A 24424-nucleotide genomic window follows, 5' to 3' on the forward strand; every position below is an offset into this window, starting at 1 on the left:
ATAGATCTGATATAACAAAAAAATAGCAATAAGAACGATCTAACCCTTGGTTCCAGAATATCAGATAGCAATAGGGATGTGGTCTACAAAATTCGTATTGAATTGGATCCAAAATTCTAGCTTCCTCCAAATACCTCTCCATTTTTTTCAACACTGATTTCTCAAGAATTCTTAATATCATAGGTAAGATTGAAACTTGTCTAAATTACTCAAAACGGACTGATCCAATGAAGCCTTCTTTAAAAGAGGTCTCATTAAAGGAAAAGAAGCTGCTTTCCAGATGGCACGTTACAACCAACACAACCAATTATATATTTGGGAGTTGCTCAATGTCATTTGACATCACTTGGCTTTTTATGTTTGTGGCATGGGAGGTGAAAGGAAAATTTGGATAAAAGAGTATGATTTTTGCAATATGGAACTGCATTTAATGTGGTTGTTACATCAAAATAACAAAAGCTAAAACAATTGAGAACAAATGTGATATAAGATAGCATTACACACAGGCAACAGGGAATCGTCCTCTCTGCTTTTTAACATTTTGTATTTTGTGGTATCTCGTAGAATTGCTGCCTGCTCCGCGAATGAAATCTCCAAATTGATATCTGTTTCAGAAGCAGAGACATCCCCAGTAGTGCTGCTAGTCTCCAGGTCACCAGAGGTTAGATCCTGTCCTGCAAAGAGGGAAAATTAAGTTAGCGCCATCACCATCCTGAGGCGCTATTTTAACATTTATTTGGGCACAAAGGTATACTCTGGAAATCAAAACAATTCAGTATTTCTGCCTGGTTAATATACTTCTAGCACATGAGTCAGACACCAGGGGATATGAAAATGTATCACTTTAAAAATCAACAAAAGAACTTTATAAACAATCCGATATTTCACTGGTAACCAATGAAGTTGTTTCAGTAAAGGTGAGATATGATCAAATCTGCTCCCTCCACAGATCAACCGAGCTGCTGCATTTTGAACAACTTGCAAAGCTTTTCATCTGGCAGCTGTAATCCCAAGATACAATGCATTACAGTAATCTAATCTCTGAATGATAACAGTTTGCACAATGATCCTAAAATCATAATTTGGCAACATCACTTTTAATGTACTAAACACTCGTATCTGGAAGAAAGCAGACATAATCACAGCTATTTTACATTTGTAAAATCTGGATCCCCTAGACCTGCCCCCACGTCCGCCCATCACTGCGGATACCCTCTTGCTTGATACAATTTGGGGGGAAGCCTTTCAAAACTCGGGTATTGAAAAGCCGTCCAGAACTCTGGGCAGGTCCTTAAAAGGAGGACATGTCCGGGGAAATCTGGTAACCCTAATCACAGCATAAAGGCTTTCTTATACTGTACTGCATATGTAAAAAGGTTTTTATAAACTTACCCTGGTGGTTATGTACTGATAAGTATGCACAATGCCAAGACCATTATGCAATTCAAGTATACTATAGGTAAATTAAGAGTTAGAGTCTGCATAAAGCACCACTCTGCCTACATTGATATCGACATTAACCCTTTATTTGGTATTATTGCTCACAAGCAACATGTGTCTTCTATGGCTCTTATGGAAGATCAAAAGTTATAGCTTAAGGTGATATTTTAAGTCACCCTAATTACCTTATACCCATACTATTCTCACAATCTCAGCCCTCAGAGATGCCACCAGGGGATCAAAAGATCCCTTTTTTTTTTTTTTTTGTTCGTTTTTCACGACGTGACCACCCGATCTAAGTTCTCAAGAACTTAGATCGGGTGGTCACGTCGTGAAAAACGAACAAAAAAAAAAAGGGATAGTAGCCCTGAGGAAACCCCCTCCACGGGTGAAACATGTTGGCTTGTTTATCCCTTACCAGCAACCACTCCGTATAAAGCTAAGTACTAATACTCTTCAGTACTATTTATTGTTTTAAAATTATCACAAGAGTAAAACATATATAAAGAAAAAAATAACAAAATTATGAAAATACCTAAAAAGATATAATAGTTAAAGCATTGTACCAACCCTATGACGATTAGGTGCATAAAGCCAGAGGATATGATCTTTTGATCCCCTGGTGGCATCTCTGAGGGCTGAGATTGTGAGAATAGTATGGGTATAAGGTAATTAGGGTGACTTAAAATATCACCTTAAGCTATAACTTTTGTGACTTCACCTTATACAAAATTTATTTGTTCAAGCCTATTATCCAATTCTTATGGAAGATCTGCATCTCCAAATGCCTGTTACTTGGCACTGTTGCTCTTGTTCAACATCAGGTTACTTGAAGCAGATGGGATCTGAAGAGTTCTGAATATGATCTGGAGAGCTCAGAATAGTAAATGGCAGTGGTGGTAGATGCTGAAAAAGCATTACCTGTTGAAATCTCTGCTGAGTATTTTCAAATTTGGCACAGAAAAGTTTTAAAGTTTATATGTGGATGGAGGCATCCCAGGGTAGCTAGGTGGGTAAGGTTTTAAAATGGAAGGGTTAGACATTCCTAATTTAGAGAAATGTTATCAGGTGGCTCAACTCTGGGCTGTGGTGGATTCGAAAGCAGTACCTACTAAATTATGGGTTGAGGTTGAGCAAGGGGATATTTACCTTGGCTGGGTTTGAGTCAAAGAAAGATTCAGGGCTCCTTTTACTAAGGTGCGCTAGCGTTTTTAGCATACGCAGGATTTTAGCGTGCGCTAAACCCACGCTACGTGGCTACAACTAACGCCAGCTCAATGCTGGCATTAAGGTCTAGCGCACGCGGAAATTCAGCGCGTGCTATTCCACACGTTAAAGCCCTAACACAGCTTTGTAAAAGGACACTCCATTTGTTAAATTTAATTTGAAAGGGAGCAAAATCTATTTTGTTGAAAGGATATTGGGGGGTTTCATTATTTACCTATTCGGTATGCATTGGAATTTCAACCTGGGAGAGCAGGACGGGTGTTTAAACAGTGGGAGAAATTGGATTTGTACTATTTTGGTCAATTTCTAGATGGAGATAGAATTCAGGAGTTTATAGATCTGTGAGATCAGTATCACTTACCTGGGGGAGATTTATTTCCTTATCTCCAAGTTAAGGACTTCCTACAGATTGAAAATCATACGGCTTTTTTCCAAATCTAATTTTGAGAAATCATTGAGGGCTCTGGTTAGGAGGGGATGCATATCTTTCCTATACAAACTGTTGATAGGGGTAGGAAACTGAATTATATGGTTGCATGGGAAAAGGATTTGAGGAGATCTTATATGAATGTTAAATGGGAGAATATTTCATTAAGGCTTCATCATATCAGCCTAGCATTGCTAGCAGTCAGCATTTTCGGATGCCCTAACCAATGTCAGCAAAGGCCTATGGGAGATCATATCATTCATGTCTGACCTTAGGGAATGTCATTGCAGACAGCCTTAGCAAGCCTAAATTAAATCAGTGCTTGAAAGGTAACAAACGAACTTACAGCTAAGAGGTGCGAAGAGGTGTTAAGAAGATGTGCTAATGTCTGGTGCTTAAGATGGACAGCTTAGGATGTACAATGGGTCCAAGTGCACAGATAACTAAGATTAATCAGAAACTATTGTCAGAGGCATACTGGAAAGTACATTTGACTCCAGTCTATTCTTCTCCAGTCTAGCACACCTCACTCACCTTCCTGATCAGTGAAACTAACCACTGTTTTAAACAGCTTACTAAGGATAGGGATACTTAACTTCAATAGATTCTATTTGTTATAAAAAGCCCCTTCTCAACATCAACCCCCCTTTCTTGCTCTACCTGGAACATCACGCTTCTCTGACTCAACATCACCCCTTTCCTGTCTCTCTTGCCCTTGGATTCTTTTCTCTGTCTGTTCTCTCTCATTCACAAAAACACAAAATCAGTCTCTGTAGTTGTAAAATGTATATCTCTCATTAATTGTAATGCTTAATTGTAACTTTTATGAATCTTGTTTTTCTGTAATATTATATATTCTTTATGCAAGCACTCTTAGTGGGCTTTGTCAGTGATTTTACTTCCTAATGAAACTTCTGTGAAGGCATTGAACTCGGGACCTGGCGTTTGTAAGAGCGCTTCAACCTAATCCCTTCTCCTCCAATCTTAAAAATGCTCTTAAAATGTTGGTTCGCTGTGATATGATGCCAGTGTTACTAGGCAAATTATCACACAGTGCAGATGTGGGGTGTTGGACAGTATAAGGGGGAGCAGGTACCTACATGCATATGTGGTGGAGTTGCCCCTATTTTCAGGGAATTTGGTCAAAAATGTTTGAAAGCAAATTAGTGCATTGTAAAATACCAGTGAATATGGAACTTGCCTTATTGGGTGGTACAGTGAGAGCCCTTGAAGGTTCACAAGATTTAAGGGACTGTTACTAGAATTTACAGCAGCTAGAATGGTTATTGCTCGACTATAGAGACACACAACATTGCCTACATTGGAGATAGCATGCTCTCATTTGGGTTGGGTATATGAACGTTATAGACTCTCTGCTATATTAAATCATAAATGGCAGAAGTTTTTAATCATTTGGCATCACTATACTGAGAGTGAACATAGTTTGGGTTAAAAGTAGGTTATAATCTGATTATAGTACTCTGGAAGCTGACCATATATTTTTTTTCTATGTATATCATCTGTTTGGGAATTATGGGGAGGGTACTTAGGAAGTGGGGAGGGGGATTCGGGGGGTGGGGGTTCCCATTTTTCTTATGAATGATGCATGATATTCTAATGTTGATGTCTATTTGTATAGAGTTGAAGAGTTCACTACGACTTGGGGCTCCTTTTACTAAAGTGCACTAGCGTTTTTAGCGCATGCAGGAAATTACCGCGCGCTACGCTTCTAGAACGCCAGCTCAATACTGGCGTTAAGGTCTAGCACATGTGGCAAGGTAGCGCGCACGCTATTCTGCCTTAGCGCATCTTTGTAAAAGGAGCCCTTAATGTTTTGTATTATGCATTGTTCACTTTAATAAAATAATGACAAATAAATAAATAAACTGGAGGACTGGCTAGTTCTGCTGTAGCCCCAGGCTCCCTTTCCTGCCTATGAGCGAAGCAGCATTTCTGTAGTTCGTGCATTCTTCAATAACAAGAAATCAGCTGACTCAAACAGATTAGCAGGCTGCATTTTATCTGGGCAGAAATCCTTTATTTGGCATTTTCGTTGCTTCTCTGTTCATACTGTTTATGCCTTTGTTTGAAATTACGGTAACCTACCCAATGGCCAATTTTCAAAATTAGCAGCACTTAGCAAGGCGATGTCTGGAGAGAAAAATAAAAGCTGTGCTTTAAGGTTCTATCTTAATCCTTCGTTTTCCTCCATGGTTTCTCCCTTCGGGACTGTTTTGCTTAGTCTCAAAACTCTCAGGTTTGAAGGTAATTGCAAGATTCCTCATTAAGCATTCCTTTTCCATCAAGCACGGTTTTGGTGCTTATTATAAGCTGCATTTAATTAAGCAGATGGAGCCTTTCTTGATGAAATCAGCTATTTGATTAGCTACGGTTTTCAGTGGCTCAGATTACTAGAATGCTCTACATGCTGGACTCCCAGTTTCGCAGTGGAATGAGGGACTAGTAGAAGCGATAAGATGACATTATGAAGTAAACATTATTAAAAGCAGAGGTTAAATCTTGGTGGAAATGTCACATGCCAAGTGCAAGTTCAATCAGTGCTATTGTCCGATTAACTTTCCTTGAATCTGCACCGTCAATTTTAACCGCCTATGAAAGAAGACCTGAGAATCCAAACCAGAATTTAAAAAAAATTAAAAGCCAGAAAGCATGTGCCACACAATTCAATCCATAGTACCAAAAACAATGCTAAGAAATGCAAGGTCATGTGCATTTGGGCTGCAAACACCCAAGGGAACGGTACAATTGGGGTAAAGAAATTATGTGCACGACAGAAGAGCGGGACTTGGGTGAGATTGTATATAATGATCTTAAGGTGGCCAAACAGGTTGAAAAGGTGATGACGAAAGCTAGAAGGATGCTAGGGTACATAGGGAGAGGTATGGTCAGTAGGAAAAAGGATGTATTGATGCCCCTGTATAAGATTCTGGTGAGACTTCATTTAGAATATTGTGTACAATTCTGGAGGCCGCACCTTCAAAAAGATATGAAAAGGATGGAGTTGGTCCAGAGGAAGGCTACTAAAATGGTGCTTGTTCTTCGTCACAAGGCATATGGGGACAGACTTAAAGATCTCAATTTTAATACTTTGGAGGAAAGGCGGGAGATGTTTAAATACTTACGTGATGTAAATGCACTTGAGTCGAGTCTATTTAATTTGAAAGGAAGTTCTGAAATGAGACGGCATAGGATCAAGTTAAGGGGTGCGGCCTCCAGAATTGCACACAACAGGCGATAGTCTCAGGAGTAATCCAAGGAAATATTTTTTTTACAGAAAGGGTGGTAGATGTGTGGAACAAACACCTGGTAGAGATGGTGGAGACAGAGACTGTCTGATTTCAAGAAAACGTGGGATAGTCACTTGGGATCTCTTAGAGCAATGTCTCGCACTTTCCTTTCCGGCGGCACACTAAATGGAGTGCCCCAGCTGTAAGGCACCCAGAAATGCGCAGAGCCCATCTGGTTGCAACCTGCTTTGGTGGAGGAATCCGAGAGGTGCCGGGAGAGGAGGAGAGACTCTGGCCAGGAGGAGAGTCATCTTTGCCGGATGACTTCCTACAGGACATGCCACTCACCACGAGAGGCATGACCTTTAGGCAGTCAGCTGGCATGGACGACTCTCCTCCTTGTCAGTGTGTCGCAGCACACCTGAAATCTCAGGAGGCACACAGTTTGCGATAAACTGTCTTAGAGAAAGGAAGAGATAATGATTACTGTGGATGGGCAGACTGGATGGGCCATTTGGCCTTAATCTGCCATCGTTTTATATGTTTCTATGTTTGTACCGTTACTTGTAGTGGACATACTATGACATTTGCACCTGGATCTGACCTCTGCTTTTAATACCGTTTACTTTACTAAAGTTTTCCTTTTTGGGGGGCTTTTTTTGTTTGTTTCTACTAGCTCTTTGTTCCACCACTTTCTTGGGTTAAGTGCCCAGTGCAGTTGGCTTTGCCACTCTTGGTTTTGGACTCTCAGTTTAGACCAGGGGTGTCCAACCTGTGGCCTGTGGGCCGCATACGGCCCTGTGAAGTATTTTGTGCGGCCCTGGTCGAGGGCGATGCATTGTTTTCCTCTGCTGCCCCCGGGTGCTTACCGTCTTGCCGGCTCCCTCCTCTGTCTTGCTGCAATGTTTGCGCATTTGTATGGCCCCAGAAACATTTTTTTTGGCCAATGCGGCCCAGGGAAGCCAAAAGGTTTGACACCCCTAGTTTAGACCATAAAGAAAACATCAAACTTCTCAGACTATCGTATAGCCTCTAGGATTGCAACTAAAATAAGCTAGCTCTAGAGTCTTTCCTGGACTCACTTCCCAACTGTAGAATGATCTTCTAAAATTAATTAGGAAGGAGGCCAATTTAACATTTCAGATGACTCCTGAAATTTCAGTCATAGGACAGGAGATTTGACACCAGGCTACCTACACTAATTTTGCAAAAAACAAAACAAAAAAAAACCCATGTTCAGTTTCCTGATTTATTTGCAGGTGTGTTTTATAACGTGTGTTTGTAAGCATGAACCCTATCCTAACTCTGCCTTTGGGAGCACTTTTCAAGTCAAGTAAACTTATGCACACACAAGCTACATGTGCAGATATAGGTTAAAATAGTTGAATGTACAGTATATGTTTATCTTCTACTATGGCTAAGCTGTAATTAAGATGAAACTGTATCTTTTATTTGATATTTTGATATTGTATCCCACTCCGACACATTGAAGGGTGGTTTATAAAAATTTCTAAACAGCGTGCCTGAATGCAGTCTTTAAAAGAGACATTGTGCACATAAACCTCAGCTGCATGCACACACTTGGTTTTCAAATGACAGCTTTTTGTGTATTTTAGTTTAGGTTGTAAAGGGTCACACCTGCTACTATTAATCACTCCCTGGGCAACCTGAGTCCTAATCATCAGATGCTTCCTGACCACTGTTTTTAATCTGGTCAGCAGGTTTCCCAGGTGGAAATGGGCTCTTTTGACATTGCAAGTACAGTAAAACCTTGGATTGCAAGTAATTTGGTTTGCAAGTGTTTTGCAAGACAAGCAAAACATTTTAGTAAATTTTAACTTGATATACAAGTACATGCAAGTACATATAGTATACAGTACACACATTACAACTGAGTCGATGGTTCTCTCTCTGACACTGCAAGAGTGTAGTGACTGTTCTAAACAAGCAAAGTCTTGTATTACGAGTACATATAGTATACACGTGTCACATCATCACAACTGAGCTGATGGATCTTCTCTCTCTGTCGCTGCAGGAGTGCAGTAACTGTTCTAAATGAGCGAGGTCTTGCAATACAAGTACGCATAGTATTTTGTATTAATGTTTTTGGGTTATAGAACAAATCGTCTGAGTTTCCATTATTTCCTATAGGGAAATTTGCTTTGATATACAAGTGCTTTGGATTACAAGCATGCTTCTGGAACGAATTATGCTCACAAGCCAAGGTTTGACTGTACTGTGAAATTGCATCTACATGATCTGTGTGTAGGTTTTCCAGAATCCATGTGCACGAATTACATGCGCTCTTTCACCCCCTCCTTCAGAGGAGGTGCAAATTTGAGTTAAGGGATTACCGTACAAGTTTATGTATCTATGTTGCATTTATATTTATTTATTTAGTTTAAAAATTTATCAACTGCCTATATAAAAATGCTTGAGTACCTGAATAAATGCATGTAAACCGTTCTGAGCTCCCTTGGGAGAACAGTATAGAAAATTGAATAAATAAAAAAAAGAAGAAGAATAAAAAAAATATATAGGCAGCATTACAGTAATAACATGCACAGAATATAACAAACAAGACTTTTACAAACATCTTGAGTTACAGATGAATAATCGCATCTTAAATAGATCTTCATAGTACAGTTCATCTTAAAACCAGCAATGTTTCAACTTTATTGAAATGCTTCTAAAAATAATGGTCTGTAATGTTATGTTACGTTAATGAGGTTTTCTTTTTTTTTTTTTTTTATGTTTGGGTTAATCTCGTTCTCTTGTTGAATCCTTCCTAATAAAAATGATTTAAAAAAAGAAAATCAGGTTTTCTATTCCGCCTTTACCTTTTCAGTTCAAGGTCGGATTACATTACAAGAGGTTGGGTTAGTTACCCAGGAAGTTGCAGTAGCAAGATGGACACGGACATTCAATAGAGTTGATAGTACAGGTGGATCATAGTTACAAGTTCAAGTAGGTCATCATTGGCTCATCTTTATGTCCCAGGAGTTGCATTAGACAATTTGAAATGGGCTTTTACAATTACCATTTCAGTTAGTTCCAGGCTGGCTCCCTGTCTTGGTACAGAAATGCTTTTAAGCGTTTTCTGAACCTGAGATAGTGGTCGCAAGATCATAGTGTAAGTGGTAGGTAGTTCCAGTAATAAAAATATTCCGATGTAGCTTTTATTTTCATAGCAATCATTTGCACAAACTGCTGTTAGTGTAAAGTACACTGGATAATGGTTTCCAGTATTCACTGATTACTGCTATTATTAAAGTACGCTAACAAATCAGTATGCATTAAGTGTTTTGCAGCCCATAGGTATAAAATGGGCTGCAGAGCAGTTAGCCGATGAAAACAAAAACAAAAACTGTGGATACAGATGTTCTGGAGATAATTTATTAAACACTGACATATAAAATCATGAAAATTCAATTAACAAAGTACAATGATAAAAAATACTGTGATAAAAATCCAACCGGACCCTACACGGTCCGTGTTTCAGCGAACATGTCTTCCTCAGGGGTCCAATGGTTTGCAACCTCACATATTTTTTGTGCTACTTCAGCTTGTCTGCGGTGTTATTTGCTCACATGTTTAAAGACAATAGACTGTTTTCAGTCCAATTCTTTATATGTGAGTTTGCAAACCATTGAATCCCTGAGGAAGGCGTGTCCACCGAAACACGGACCGTGTAGGGTCCGGTTGGATTTTTATCCCAGTATTTTTTATCATTGTACTTTGTTAATTGAATTTTCATGGTTTTATATGTCAGTGTTTAATAAATTATCTCCAGAACATCTGTATCCAGTTTTTGTTTTCATCGGTGGATTGTTTTCACTGTGGATCATTGGGTCTCCCCATTTTTCTTTGTTGTGCAGCAGAGCAGTTAGAGCACACTAACTCCATTAGCATGCCTTAGTAAAAGGACCGCTATGTATATACTTTAAAATACTGTGAAAATGTTACTTCAAGAAGTAACAATCTCTGTTATATTGAATTTTCCTTGGGTGTTAACTGTCACTCCAAAAGATAGGTTGAAACGCTATTTGAAAGACATTTTGGGACTATTAGAGGAAAATTTACCTCATTTATCTCAGTATATTATTTACCTTCCAAGACACAAGGGCAATGATTCTATAAATGGTGTCTATGCTAGGTATCTTGTTTGGTGGTGCCTAGCCAAGTTCCTCACTAAACTCAAAGATTTTTAATTGACTTAATTAGTGTGACAATTGAAAAACCAATTAAAAAATGATTAATTTAAGTTCTCTGCAGAAATTGTGAAGACACCTACACTACGAGTAGTCATGGTTAGGGGCGGAGTTTGGCATGGAAAGCTTTAGGTGCTGATAAATTAGGCCAAGAAAACCCTGGCCTAATATACCGGCCTCTAACATTATGACGCCTACTGGTGGCTAAATTAAGTGCTGCTAGGCGCGATTCAATAAACAGTGCCTAGCAGGAGGAGAGCATGGCCTAGCGGTTAGAGTTACAACCTCAGCACCCTGAGGTTATGGGTTCAAACCCTGCGCTACTCCCTGTGACCCTGGGCAAGTCACTTAAGGGCAAATTCTATAAGAAGTGCCCAAAAGATAGGCGCCTAATTAGGCACTGTTCAGCGCGATTCAAGTAAAACTGGGTGCTGTTTAATGAATCACGCTGAGAGGAACCTATTTTGGAGGCACCCAAGAAATAGACCAGCTCTAGGCACAACTAAAAGTTAGGCACCTACCTGAGCGCTTAAGCACGCTTGAGCAGTGACTCTGCAACAAGGCACCTAACATGTAGCCATGCCCACACCTAACATGCATAGCGCCTATTTTTTAGAAAGCCACCTAAATTTTTAGAGGCGCCTTGTTACAGAATCGCGCTTTCTTGATAGGCGCCTATGTTTCAATCAGTGCTGATTAAAAAGCTTAATTGAGCTTGTTATTCAATTTAGATAGGCGCCTAGCTAGTTGGGCGACTCTGAAATAGGTGCCTAACTTTAGGCGCTGGTTACAGAATTTGGGCCTTAATCTCTGCCCCAGGTACATTACATAGATTGTGAGCCCACTGGACAGATAGGGAAAATGCTTGATGTGCCTGTATGTAAACTGCTTCGAGTGTGGTTGTATAACCACAAAAAGGCGGTATATAAATCCCAATCCCTTTCCCTGACAACTGTGCTGAATGGTGTCTAGCCACTTGGTGACATTTATAGAATCAGGGCCAAGATGTTCAACAAAATTTAGGAGCACAGATTTATATATTTTGAATACCAGAATACCAGCTCATATGTTTCTATGTTGTCAAGTATAATGAGTAAAATCTGTCTAATAATTGTCCCCACCACCCTCTCAAAGTTGTTGTACGAGCGAATAGTGTAGCTGGTTTAAGAAGGGTTTGGCAATTTCCTGGAGGAAAAGTCCATAGTCTGTTATTGAGAAAGACATGGGGGAAGCTACTGCCAAACATTTAAAAAGAAGAAGGGTGAGAAAGAAGGCAAGATTTGAGTAAACACAGGCAGAAAAGAAAAAGTTAAGAGAGCTGAAAGCGAAAAATCAATACGTTGGAGACATGCTTAAGAAGGAAATGGAACGAGAGAAGAGGAGAAAAAAATGGACAGCAGACACTGGAAAGAGAATTAGTTGAAGATAGAGAAAAAGCAGAACAAGAAACTGGGACCAAGATGATGGAAAAACAAAACATCCAGACAACAAGTTAGAAAAAAATTGTTTTATTTGGAATTTATTAACTGGAATATGTTAGCTTTGGGATATGTACATCACAATTATTTTTGTATTCAGTGGCTTAGTCATATACAGCTGATTTGGGGGAGGGACTGGAGCCCAAAATTAGCAGATGGGCACCAAAGTTTCTCCCTGCCTGAGTGCAATTTATAAATATTTGAGCTAATGGGGATTCCTAAGCCCTGCTAACTAAAGACATATTCTTCCAGTCTGGCAACTCAAAATCTCCAAAATGGCAATATCCTCAAGCTGCCCCTGCTTTCAAGCAATCATGAAAGCCAAAGGGAGGGGCAGGGAGGAGGGAAGGCAGCAGCCCTGCAATATTGCTGCCAGCAGCAGAACTTGGGAAGTTGGAGGGGGAGGAGGTGGCTGTCAGTTGGTGAGGCTTGGGGATCCCTACTAGCTACAGCAGGGGAGATATTCATTTCGAGGGAGCCTAAGCTCAAAGTGGGAGGCCCAAAAAAGCAGTAATATTTACCCTGATTAAACGATCCTCCATGTGCGCTGCTGACAGCTGATTCAGCATCCCCGCTCTGATGAGGCTCACCGTAGCTGTAATAGAAGTGAGTGGGAAAACCAGGAGCGCACATCCCTGCTCATCAGAGTGGGGATGCGGAAGCCTGTGGCTGCTCCCACTGTCAGCGGTACACGTGGAGGATAGTAACATAGCAACATACTAGATGACGGCAGATAAAGACCCGAATGGTCCATCCAGTCTGCCCAACCTGATTTAATTTAAATTTTTTTAATTTTTTCTTCTTAGCTATTTCTGGGCAAGAATCCAAAGCTCTACCCGGTACTGTGCTTAGGTTCCTACTGCCGAAATATCCGTTAAAACCTACCCCATCCCATCTAAACCCTCCCGGCAAATTGAAGCCCTCCCCAGCCCATCCTCCACCAAATGGCCATATACAGACGCAGACTGTGCAAGTCTGCCCAGTACTGGCCTTAGTTCAATTTTTAATATTATTTTATGATTCTAGATCCTCTGTGTTCATCCCACGCTTCTTTGAACTCAGTCACAGTTTTCCTCTCCACCACCTTTCTCGGGAGCGCATTCCAGGTATCCACCACCCTCTCCGTAAAGTAGAATTTCCTAACATTGCCTTTGAATCTACCACCCCTCAACCTCAAATTATGTCCTCTGGTTTTACCATTTTCCTTTCTCTGTAAAAGATTTTGTTCTACGTTAATACCCTTCAAGTATTTGAACTTCTGAATCATATCTCCCCTGTCTCGTCTTTCCTATAGGGTATACATATTCAGGGCTTCCAGTCTCTCCTCATATGTCTTCTGGCGCAAGCCTCCTATCATTTTCGTCGCCCTCCTCTGGACCGCTTCAAGTCTTCTTACGTCCTTCGCCAGATATGGTCTCCAAAACTGAACACAATACTCCAAGTGGGGCCTTACCCTGTACAGGGCATCAACACCTTCTTCCTTCTACTGGCTATGCCTCTCTTTTTATAGCCCAGCATCCTTCTGGCAGCAGCCACTGCCTTGTCACACTGTTTTTTTGCCTTTAGATCTTCGGACACTATCACCCCAAGGTCCCTCTCCCCGTCCGTGCATATCAGCTTCTCTCCTCCCAGCATATCCTTCCGATTATTAATCCCCAAATGCATTACTCTGCATTTCTTTGCATTGAATTTTAGTTGCCAGGCATTAGACCATTCCTCTAACTTTTGAAGATCCTTTTTCATATTTTCCACTCCCTCTTCGGTGTCTACTCTGTTATAAATCTTGGTATCATCTTCAAAAAGGCTTACTTTTCCTTCTAGCCCTTCAGCAATGTCACTCACAAACATATTGAACAGGATTGGCCCCAGCACCGAACCCTGAGGGACTCCACTACTCAACTTTCCTTCCTCCGAGCAACTTCCATTAACCACCACCCTCAGTCAGAGTAAGCATTACTGCTTTTTTGGGTTCCTCTCCAGTGTCCCTTTAATGAAGGTTTATTATTAGATACGTACATCTTCTATATTAGTGATTGCAAATTTGGGACCTGCTCAACCTTTTTTTGCTCATCGGCTAGTGTTAATGTTTGTGCAGCCCAGGAAAAAAAATTTTCAGCTGATGCGGCCCAGGGAAGCCAAAAGGTTAGACACCCCTGATTTAAAGGGTCCTGCACTCTTAAACTGAGACTCAGCATTTATAAATTTTAAAGTGGCAGCTTTATAACTGAGACTTTTAATCTATTTCTGCCTTCCTCTCAGGGGTTCTAAACCTTTCCTGCCTGGGCTGCTGGTAGGACTGAGTTCACATTCCTGACGTTCAAGCTCAAGGTTTGCAGGGTCTGTCCAAGATGTATGGAGCTATTGCTCCAGGATGATGTAAATGATTCATCAATTGTATATCCCAGCTCTGTAAAATTACACTTATGTGTAATTATGTATGTTTGTTGAATGGAAACCACTGAGATCCCAGGTGGTATATAAATTTTAAAAATAAATAAATATTATCTCTGCAATGTTTTATTTGCTGGAGAGAACACAGATTGTGCTTAAAAGTTGTGGCTGAAATGATTGTACTTAAAAGTTGTGGCTTCTATACAGATGGGACAGGAGAGGAGGCAGCACCCATTAAGGGATTAAGGAAGTGACCTCTCCAAAACCCATCAGAGGAGCACTTTCTGAAACTACATATCCGAGGTAGCAGGTTAATGTGATTTATTCAATTTGATCCACTTTCCACCCAAAGGCATCAAAGTGGCATAAATTCCGATGCCAATTCTTTTGGACACAGAAGTGCATTCCTCTTCCAAAATGGGAATTACATGTTTATTTTTTTAGGCCCACCCTAATCCCACCCAAAACACACTCAGACCTCGCTCCCTTACCAAATGTACGTTTTTCAGTTTTAGACATGTATATATATCCCAGCTCTGTAAAATTGGGATTTAGATATTTATGCAATATTAAATGTTCAAATGCCTGTTTATGCACATTAAAGGCATATGGACTCAGATTCTATAAACGTCTAACTTAATTTTCTTAATTAGCTCAATCGTCGCCGTTAATTGAAAGCACCATTAAAAAACAAAAACAATTTTTTAAAACGTTATTATCTGGTAAGCACCTACCAAAAAATAGGCCTGGTTTGAGGCAGATTTTTGGCATGGTTTGACTTAGTTGCCAGTAGGTGCCTAACTTAGGCACACTCATTTAGGCCAAGAAATCCCTGATTTAAATGGTTGTGCATCTCAGGTTTCAATGCCTACTGGTGCCTAAGACTGCTTAGGTACCCGCTAAGTGTGATTCTAAAAATGGCGCCTAGCGTATGATTGAAAATTGTGCTCAATGGCACTTACGAGTTAGGTTCCATTTATAGAACCAGGGCCCTAGTGCTTCTGAAATAAAAATAAAAGGTTGTTAAGCCTGAAATTTCCTCTTGCTCCTTTGGGCTTCCAGCTTAGTTAAACCAGCCTTTATTAGACAACAGTAGAGGTTGTTCCTTTATTTCTAAACACTCCAAGTATAGCCAGTGTAGAAAGATTATGCAGTAGTTTCTAAACTGCACTTCCTCTTAAGTTCAGCTGAAATGAACTTGAAGTGTGACATCTACACTTGATGACTGATACTTCCTCCCTCTAGGGCCTTTAAATGCTGCCTTTGCACTGAGCAAAAATCATAATTCAAAATAAGTGTAAAACAGCTGAATAGAAGCCCCACCCAACAGTTCAAGGTAACACATTCTTTCACGGGCCTTGGTTGTCACTCCCTCAGTGAATCATACCAGTAAAAAGTGAAAACAAAAATTACAGGGGAGGCTCCATTTATTCTATAGCGATGTTTTGCTTTCAAACTATCACCCGTGTGTTTAATTATCACTCAAAGAAAGTAATATTCATAGCCTGCATGCAAAACTTGGCCTGAAGGCAACAAGTTTCTTCATAACTGCTGGCAACCTGCAGCCGGGCTGTAGCTTTGTGCTAACATGTCATGCTTAGGGCTGGCTTCAAGGCTGAAATTCAAGCTGATACTGCATGTATATTGCAAATCTTGGTTATTTCTTTGCCTTTTTGGTTTCGAGATTTATGCCATGTAATTATGATCCTCCCCTCCCCAAGAAAAGAAATAATCAGAGAACATACCATCTGCTGTTCCTTTCTGCTTTGCATTTATTTCACTCGTTTCAGGAGTCAGCATTCCATTCAGATCAGAGACCTATATAACAGATAACATGATCTCTTTACTTAGCTAAAAAGAAAATGCTTGTGGAATGCATATAAAATAGGAAAGATAATTATAATTTATAATTATCACTTTGTCCTGACATGCAGCTGTCTACTTAGATCCCGATCTATTTTGGGATGGAAAGACATGGTGAATCGGAGGAACTTTCTTGAAAAAAGCCATGAGGCGAAACATGTCAGAAGCACCTGTCCCCACCCAAAATTGACATAAGCTAAGTTTTTCATGAATTTTATAAAATCATTTGAAATTATATAATAGAACAATCACGATGATATTGAGTATATACATTTTAAAAAAAAAAGCCTAAGATCGCATGATGAATTTAGTGCTGTAACATCTTGTGGAAAGAAAACCAAAATCCATAAGGAGCACTTCTGAAGATCTAAGTAGAAGGCTGAATGTTAGAACAATGATATACTGCATTGTGATATAAATTATCTGTACTGACAGCAGTATTCCTTAAAGATTTTGCTCGTTTACAATTAGCTTTAAAGTATAAAACAGGAAAGTCATATTCTGACTGGAATTTTCTTGTTCTATTGAAGATGATCCATTAAGAATTTGGGGGTCAATATTCAAAGCTCTGTTCTGCAGGGATTGTTTAATGTACAGCGCTGTGCTATAGAGATGATACGTAAGGAGTAGTAAGAGTAAAGCAAATTAACCCGTTCCTGGCTGCTTACATTACCTGTTCAGGGCCAACTGCTATTTTCAATGGCACTTAAATGATTACTGCCGTTGAAAATAACCGGTTAGTGCCAAACTGAAAACCAGCTACGCTGGGGGCACTCCAGGGCTGAAGTCAACACTTGGCCAGTTAAGTGCCAATATTCAACACTTAACCAGCCAGGTTTAGCACACAAAAAGGACTGCATAGAAGACAGCCCTACATGGAGTCACCCATAGCAAGCTCAATGCTGAATGTACTACAGTTAACCAGCTATGCTTTAGCTGGATCCAGAAACCCAGAAATTCAGTGCCAGCATGCGGACATGGACCAACATTAAGGGCTCCTTTTACTAAGCTGCGTTAGGGCATTAACGCGCAGAATAGTGCACGCTACAATGCCGTGCACACTAGACGCTAACGCCAGCATTGAGCTGGCGTTAGTTCTAGACGCGTAGCACGGGGTTAGCGAGCGTTAATCTGCTGCGTGCGTTAAAAACACTAGCGCACCTTAGTAAAAGGAGCCCTAAATAAGGAAATTGGGTCATTAGGGCATAGACAGGGGGTGGGTAAGCAGAGTGGGTAGACTTGATGGGCTGTAGCCCTTTTCTGCCGTCATCTTCTATGTTTCTATGTTTCTAAATTTCTAGATTTAATTCCAGAGAAAGTCAGCAAAACACTGATCACTACTAGCTAAATATTGGGATTTTGGAGGGGGGGTTTAATGTACATTTTGGCACTTAAGGACAGATTCTGTAATTGGCGCCTAAAAAAATAGACACCTATAAATACAGCACCTATCGCATGTCAGTCACTCTTAGGTACCCATTATAGAATCAAGCTTACGAGCCTGTAATGCCAAGGTTTTAAAGGCCTACATTATAGGCGCCTAGGTCACTCTCCACCCCTAAACACGCCTACTTTACTGTTAGGTACCACTAGGCACTATGTCTAGGCACCTATCTTTTGTAGAATAGCTTCTATTGCCCAATTAATTTTTATTTTTTTCAATTATGAGCTTGTTAAAACTCTTATTTGAAGCTAATTTACTAATAAAGGTAGGCATCTCTTATAGAATTTGCCCCTTAGAGCATACTAATGGACAGTAGCATGTTCTAAGTGCCACGTAGCCCATAAGTATAACATAGAATGAGAAGCATTCCTTGTGTACAGAACATAATGGTATGACACTGAAAAACCACCGAGCACCTTCTCTCTCTTAGAGGAATGTCAGATTTCATATTGGTTTGTCAGTTCACTAAGTCTCAAAGGAAAGATTAGATCCTTACCTCAGAAATCACCTTTCTAGTAGACAGACACTCTATTCCTGAACTTGTGGGTAGTCAATCTCTTCTTGTGAGAATTCTTGTAGGGAGCCTTATTAACATTCTTTTGCTCTGCCTCCAATTCCTTTTGCTCTGTCCTCTAATTCCTCAGTTTGTACCAAAGCAGTTGGTCAGTCCTGGAGAGGAAACAGAATAGAAAGGAGTACAGGGATGCTCCACAAAACATACATCTGTTCTGCTCATATAACAAATAAAACAAAATTTAAAACATTTTTTTTTTATTATTTATTTATTTATAGAATTTTACAATATTTCCAAGCATATACATCTTGTACAGTAAAGTGAGATCAAACAACATATTAAACTAAAATTCCAAAATTAATTTTACTACAAGGAAATACTAATCTAGCTGATCTCACACTAGTCCTCAATATTATTGGATCCATGATTAAGAGCAGAACATATATAATTCAAATTAATTAAATAAGAAAAATCCTTATCTGACTAAAGTGCAGGGGGCTAACTTTCCATGGACGTTGTTATTCCTTTTTCAAGACGTTTCATTGAGAGAAAACTAATCAATTGAGATGGCTCTGTAAATATATACTTCAATGATGAATATCTAACTACACATTTACATGGATATCTCAAAAAGAAAATACCCCCTATTTGAGTCACTCCAGGTTTTAGAATTAAAAATTCTTTCCTTCTTTTTTGAGTCTCTCTAGAGACATCAGGGAAAATCTGAATATGCTGCCCCAGGAAGTCTTTGGACCTATTTTTAAAGAAAAGTTTTACTATCCAATCCTTGTCTGGAGCCAAAGCAATGGACAACAAGAGAGTAGCTGGAACAGCCAGTTCTCTATCTGATTGTTCCAGTATTGCTGAAATGTCCAATGACCTCTCCCGGGGTTCCTCAATTTTTTGTTCTTCTTTGAATTGGGTCTTAGCAGGTAGGTAATACACTCTTGTAAGAGGAGGTAAGGAGTTTTCAGGAATTTCCAAAATTTCCATAAAATATCTTTTCACCATTTCTCTAGGAGAAGTTGACAGGATCTTTGGAAAATTTATAAATCTCAAATTATTTATTCGACCATTATTCTTCCAACTTCTTCCTAAGTAATATATTATCTTTAACCAGCATATCTTGATTTTGTTTCAATAACATTAGCTCCTTATTTGTATTTTGTGTCTCTGTTTTAAATTGTAACATGTCCTGCTTTAAAACTTTTATTTCTTCCTTTTGTTCTTTTAATTCTTTATCCAAACTTTTTATTTGAGGATTTAAGGAATTCCCCAAATTCACTACCAAGTCCCATAATGCTTCGAGTGTGACTGTAGGAGGTTTTGTAGGTGAGAAGAGTTGTAATGGTGTAGTATCTAAATGTTCTGAAATTAGCTTTACCTCAGTGACGTCTTGTATTCCCCCAACCTCTGTTGCCCCGGTCGCAAGTCCTTGCAGAGAGATCATTCCACTCTGCGTTGTCATATTCAGCGAGCCCTCCATACTTGCCTCTGTGGACAAAGAAAAAACCACCTCCTCAGGTGGATTCTGGTCCCGTGGGGAGCTGGCAGCTTGCGGCGTCGGTTGAAGGGGTGGCGTCCTAACGTCGGGGCTAAGAGTGATATCATGCTCAGGGGAACCCACCGCACTACTCTCCGGCGGTGTCCCCAATGAGCTAGGACCCGACCCTTCTTGTTCCCGTTGTAGGCGTCGGAGAAAATTATCAATAGTAACCACTGGGGTTAAGGGTCGCCGGGAGGCTCCTCCAGTATTCCTTCCTCGTCTTTTCAGCATTATTAAGAAAAGAAAGACTTCAACGACGTCCTCACTGCAGCAGACATGGGATAAACATCTTAGATCCAATAATGGGGAGCAGGATCCGAGGCGGGTCTATGTGCCCCAAATGAAAGTTGCCCACTATCGGCTCCTGGACTCCACATGGCTCCTAAGGGGCTCCCAAGGGGCCGCGCTGCGGCCGCAACCGCAGCAGCGGCTGCTTTTAACGATGTTGGAGACGGACCCAGTGACGTCAGGGGTCCGTCTCTGTGGATGCCTGACTGTGCCACCGAACAGGAAAGGAAGCCGCCGCTGTTGGAATCCGGGACCAGCAACGGATCACCCCACAGCTCTCCTCCAGTCCGGTAACTGCTCCCCATTTAAAACATTTAAAATACATAACAAGGAGAAAACAAACAAGTCACCAACCTGAGCGCAATCTGCACTAAGAGTGTGGGAGATTTTATAGCTATCTCCTAGATTCTTCAACACAGTAGTCACATCCTCTATTCTTGTCAAAGCTAGACAAAGGAAAGAAACAAGATGTCCAAATTTCCCGGCCACTTTGAGGTAGTAAAGAGGCAAATGAACATCTGACAGGACAGGTTTCAGGAATAGAGTGTCTACTAGAAAGAAGAATATCGAGGTAAGAACCTAATTTTTCCTTCTAGCGCAACAGACATTCTATTTCTGAACTTGTGGGACATATCAAAGCAATCCTCCAAGTTTAGAGTGGGACAGATGAGCCTGCTGACAGAACTTAAGATACAAATGCAGAGATCTGCCACATTCACCCTGTAAAACTTTATGAATGTATGTAGAGAAGACCAAGTGGCAGCTCTACAGATTTCTTCTGGGGACCCTGTCGAAGATTCCACCAATGAGAAAGCTACGCTTCTAGTGGAGTGCACCTTCACAGATATAGACGGATGCTTTCCACTTCCAATATAAGCTGAAGAAATGGCCATCTGGAAATGGTCGATTTGAGGACAGTTGGCCTTTACAGGCAGCCCCCACCAATACAAACAGATGATTCAACAAGTTCAATCCCTGATCACTCTCTCTCAACCCCGAGGGAGTGAAGGTAGGCAAGTGTACTTCTTGGTTGATGTGGAAGCTGGAAACCACTTTCCAACCTTCAGTTCTGACACTCGTTGGGCTGAGGTAATTGCCACAAAAAACACCATCTTGATGGCAAGGTCCATCAGAGAAGCCTGCTCCAGAGGTTCTAGCCATGACCCAGAGGACTAGATTAAGGCTCCGTGCTGGAAAAGGCCCTTCAAAAACCTGATCACATCTGAATGTGCAGCTATGATGCTCTTATTAATCCTAGGCCCAAAACATGAGAGCCCCGCAATTTAAATTTTCAGGGAGGCAATCACTAGGCCTTCTTTCAGACTTTCCTGCAGGAAGGCGAGCATCACAGAGATCGGTACTGAGTTCCTTTTTCCTCCGAGTACACCAAGCTTGAAAGCACTTCCATGCTTTCATATCTGCTACTATAGTCACCTTCTTTCTACATCTTAAAAAGGTGGAGACCATGCATCTGAATAACTTTATGTGCTAGTGTCAAGCGCTCAAGAACCATGCAATAAGACCAAAGTTTTCTGGATCCTGTAGTACAATTGGACCCTGCATGAGCAGCCAAAGATGACACGGAAGTTTGAGACTTGATCCCTTTCTAGATGGCCCAGGTCTGTATATCACAGTTGCCTCAGCCTGTCTAGCTACTAGAATCAGCAGCCCCTGGTGCACCAAGATCCAGGATGGGACAAAAGAACTTGAACTTGTACCCCTTCTATATAATGTGCAGCACCCTGCGATCTGTGGTGATCTCTGCCCATGCACCCCAAAATGCTGATAATCTCCCTCTGATTCGTGGAGGCTCGGCTGATAGCTTGGCATCATTACTGCTTCTTGGGAGTTGTGGTGGAGTGGGATCCTGAAGATTGGGAGCATCTGCCTTCCTTCCCAACCAAATCTTTATCAGGAGCCTTGAAAAGATCCCTGGCCCGAAGGCCCTCCTGAGAGCTGACGAAATTCTCTGGAGGCTCAAAAATTACTGCGACCTGACTTGAGGTCTCCTGTTCAATATAAACCTCAGCTTGCAAACCTATATGCTGGCTTTAAGATCATCCAGACCTTTCCCAAAAAGTAAATGTCCCTTAAATGGCAATTTACTCAAAGTCGTCTTGGAAGAGGAATCTCCCACCCTCTGTCTAATCAATAGAATCCTGCAAGTGGAAATGGAATAAGCAGACATTTTGCTTATAGCTCTGAAAAGGTCATACAGAGTATCAACTACATAATCCACTCCAGACATTAAAAACTGGGATCCCTTCTGGCAATTGTCTCCAAATTGTGGCGTGGCAAGCCCGGATGACAAAAGATGCCTCCACAGTTGCTTTGAAACCTGAGCCTACAGCCTTGAAGAGCTTCTTATGAACAAATTCTAGCCTGTGGTTCTTGGCATCCTTTAATAACATGCTGCCTTCACTGGGGAGGGATGTACACTTTTTAACCTGTGCTACCAGTGAATCCACTTTCAGAGAAACAAAGAGCTAGTTAAATTCAGCATCCATTGGATAGAGCTTAGCCATAGCTTTGGTCACCTGAAGAGGCCCCTCTGGGACCTCCCAATGGTCTGTGAGCATTTTGGTAATGTCCTGATGAGAAGTATAACGCATGGTCTGTACCTTTGTGCTGCTCATAAGCAAGCATATATAGTGGAGGACTGTGGAGTCTCTATCTTTAATTCGTGGAGGGATTCCGTGATCACCTACAAAAGTGCAGAAGGGAGACAATTGCTAGGCCTTTTTTCAGACCTTCCTGCAGGAAGGTGAGAAGCACAGAGTTCCTCACTCCTCTGAACACACCAAGCTTGGAAGCACTTCCATGCTTTGACATATGCCACTATAGTAACCTTCTTCCTACATCTTAGAAAGGTGGTGATCACTTCATCTAAATAGCCTTTACATGCTAGCGCTGCATGCTCAAGAGCCATGCCGTAAGGCCAAAGTTTTCTGGATCCTGCAGGGCAATTGGACCCTACTTGAGAAGCTGGGTAGTTTAAGACCTTGATCTCTCTGTAAACAGAACCAGGTCTGCATACCATGGTCACCTCAACCTGTCTATTGCTACTAGAATCACCTGCTTCCCGGCTCAAACCTGGACTTTTTTTCCTGGCCCTTGGACCAAACTGGCACTAACACTCCTTGAGGAACTAGAGGAAGCTAAGCCAGTGGCTCACGCACTCCCCCCACGTGCCTCAAATAGCCATCCATCATAAACCATGATTCATGCCATGAATCCAAGGTATCCTGGCCTGAGGAGTCCATCACACCTGTTTTTAAGCAAAATCAACGTGTTTTGAGGCAGATAGAAGCTTATATTTTCAAATTGGGAAATTCAAGATAGCCACTGCATTAGCAATTTTAGTGACAAACAACCTGGGGGAGGGGACTGGGGACCAAAACTAGCAATTTGGGGATTTTGGAGGTGGGGGAACCTAACGCTAACCCCAGAACCCCCCCCCCCAAAAAAAAAAAAGATTTTTAAAAAAAACCCACCCCATGATTTTATTGTCTAGGCATAACATCTTTGGATATTTCTTTTTTTTCTTTAATCTTTATTGATTTTCAAAATTTATACAAAGTGCAACAAATATACAATCAACAATATCAAGTAACAGCACTTATACTTTTGCAAACAACTGAAACACATTAACCCAACCCATCCCCCTTTTTCCCTCCCTCCTTTCCTGGATATGTATAGAAATCTAAGAAAATCTAGAAATTAAGGATTCAATCATTCTGTTGCCTGACAAATGCCTCCAATGGACTCCAAATCTCTTTAAACCTCTTACTATTTCCAGATTGTTATGAATTCATCCTTTCATATCTATAGTAAAGACAAAGTTTCCCACCAAAAAGAAAAGTTCAACCTATCCCAATTCTTCCAATTTCTAGTTATTAATTGTATGGCCACCCCCGCCATAATAATAAGAAGTCTATTTTTATGGATATCAATTGGACTCTTAAGTTTCAACAATGTCCCAAATAAAACCACGTCATAAGACAATGGAATAGAGACACCTAACACCCTATTAATTTTGCCCCAAATTGATTTCCAAAAATTGAGTATCAACGGACAATAGAATAAAAGATGATCCAATGTCCCTACTTCAAGATGACAGTGCCAGCATTTATCAGACTTTAAATTATCCAACTTTTGTAAACTAACAGGGGTCCAAAATATTCTATATAACAAAAAGAACCATGTTGTCTCATATATGCTGACGCTGTACATCTCATTCTCCAAGTCCAAATCTGTGGCCATTGCGTAGCAGAAATATGCTGCTTTATTTCTATACTCCAAATGTCTCTTAAGCTTCTTTTAGGTTTTTTCACCAAATATTCGGAT

At 40.7% G+C, this 24424-nt stretch overlaps 1 protein-coding gene across 2 annotated transcripts in view; it reads right to left on the minus strand.

Moving 5' to 3' along the window:
* Positions 1-24424, minus strand: part of ARHGAP18 (Rho GTPase activating protein 18) — a 208637-nt gene that overhangs the window by 92874 nt on the left and 91339 nt on the right. For both annotated transcript variants that reach the window (XM_033938735.1, XM_033938734.1), the window contains 2 exons: positions 16168-16240; positions 505-674 (listed from right to left, as the gene is read on the minus strand). In XM_033938735.1, coding sequence (XP_033794626.1) covers positions 505-674; positions 16168-16240 — 243 coding nt within the window. The remainder of the gene's footprint in view (positions 1-504; positions 675-16167; positions 16241-24424) is intronic.

Source organism: Geotrypetes seraphini, chromosome 3, assembly GCF_902459505.1.
Source record: "Geotrypetes seraphini chromosome 3, aGeoSer1.1, whole genome shotgun sequence".
In the NCBI taxonomy this organism is placed as follows: Eukaryota; Metazoa; Chordata; class Amphibia; order Gymnophiona; family Dermophiidae; genus Geotrypetes; species Geotrypetes seraphini.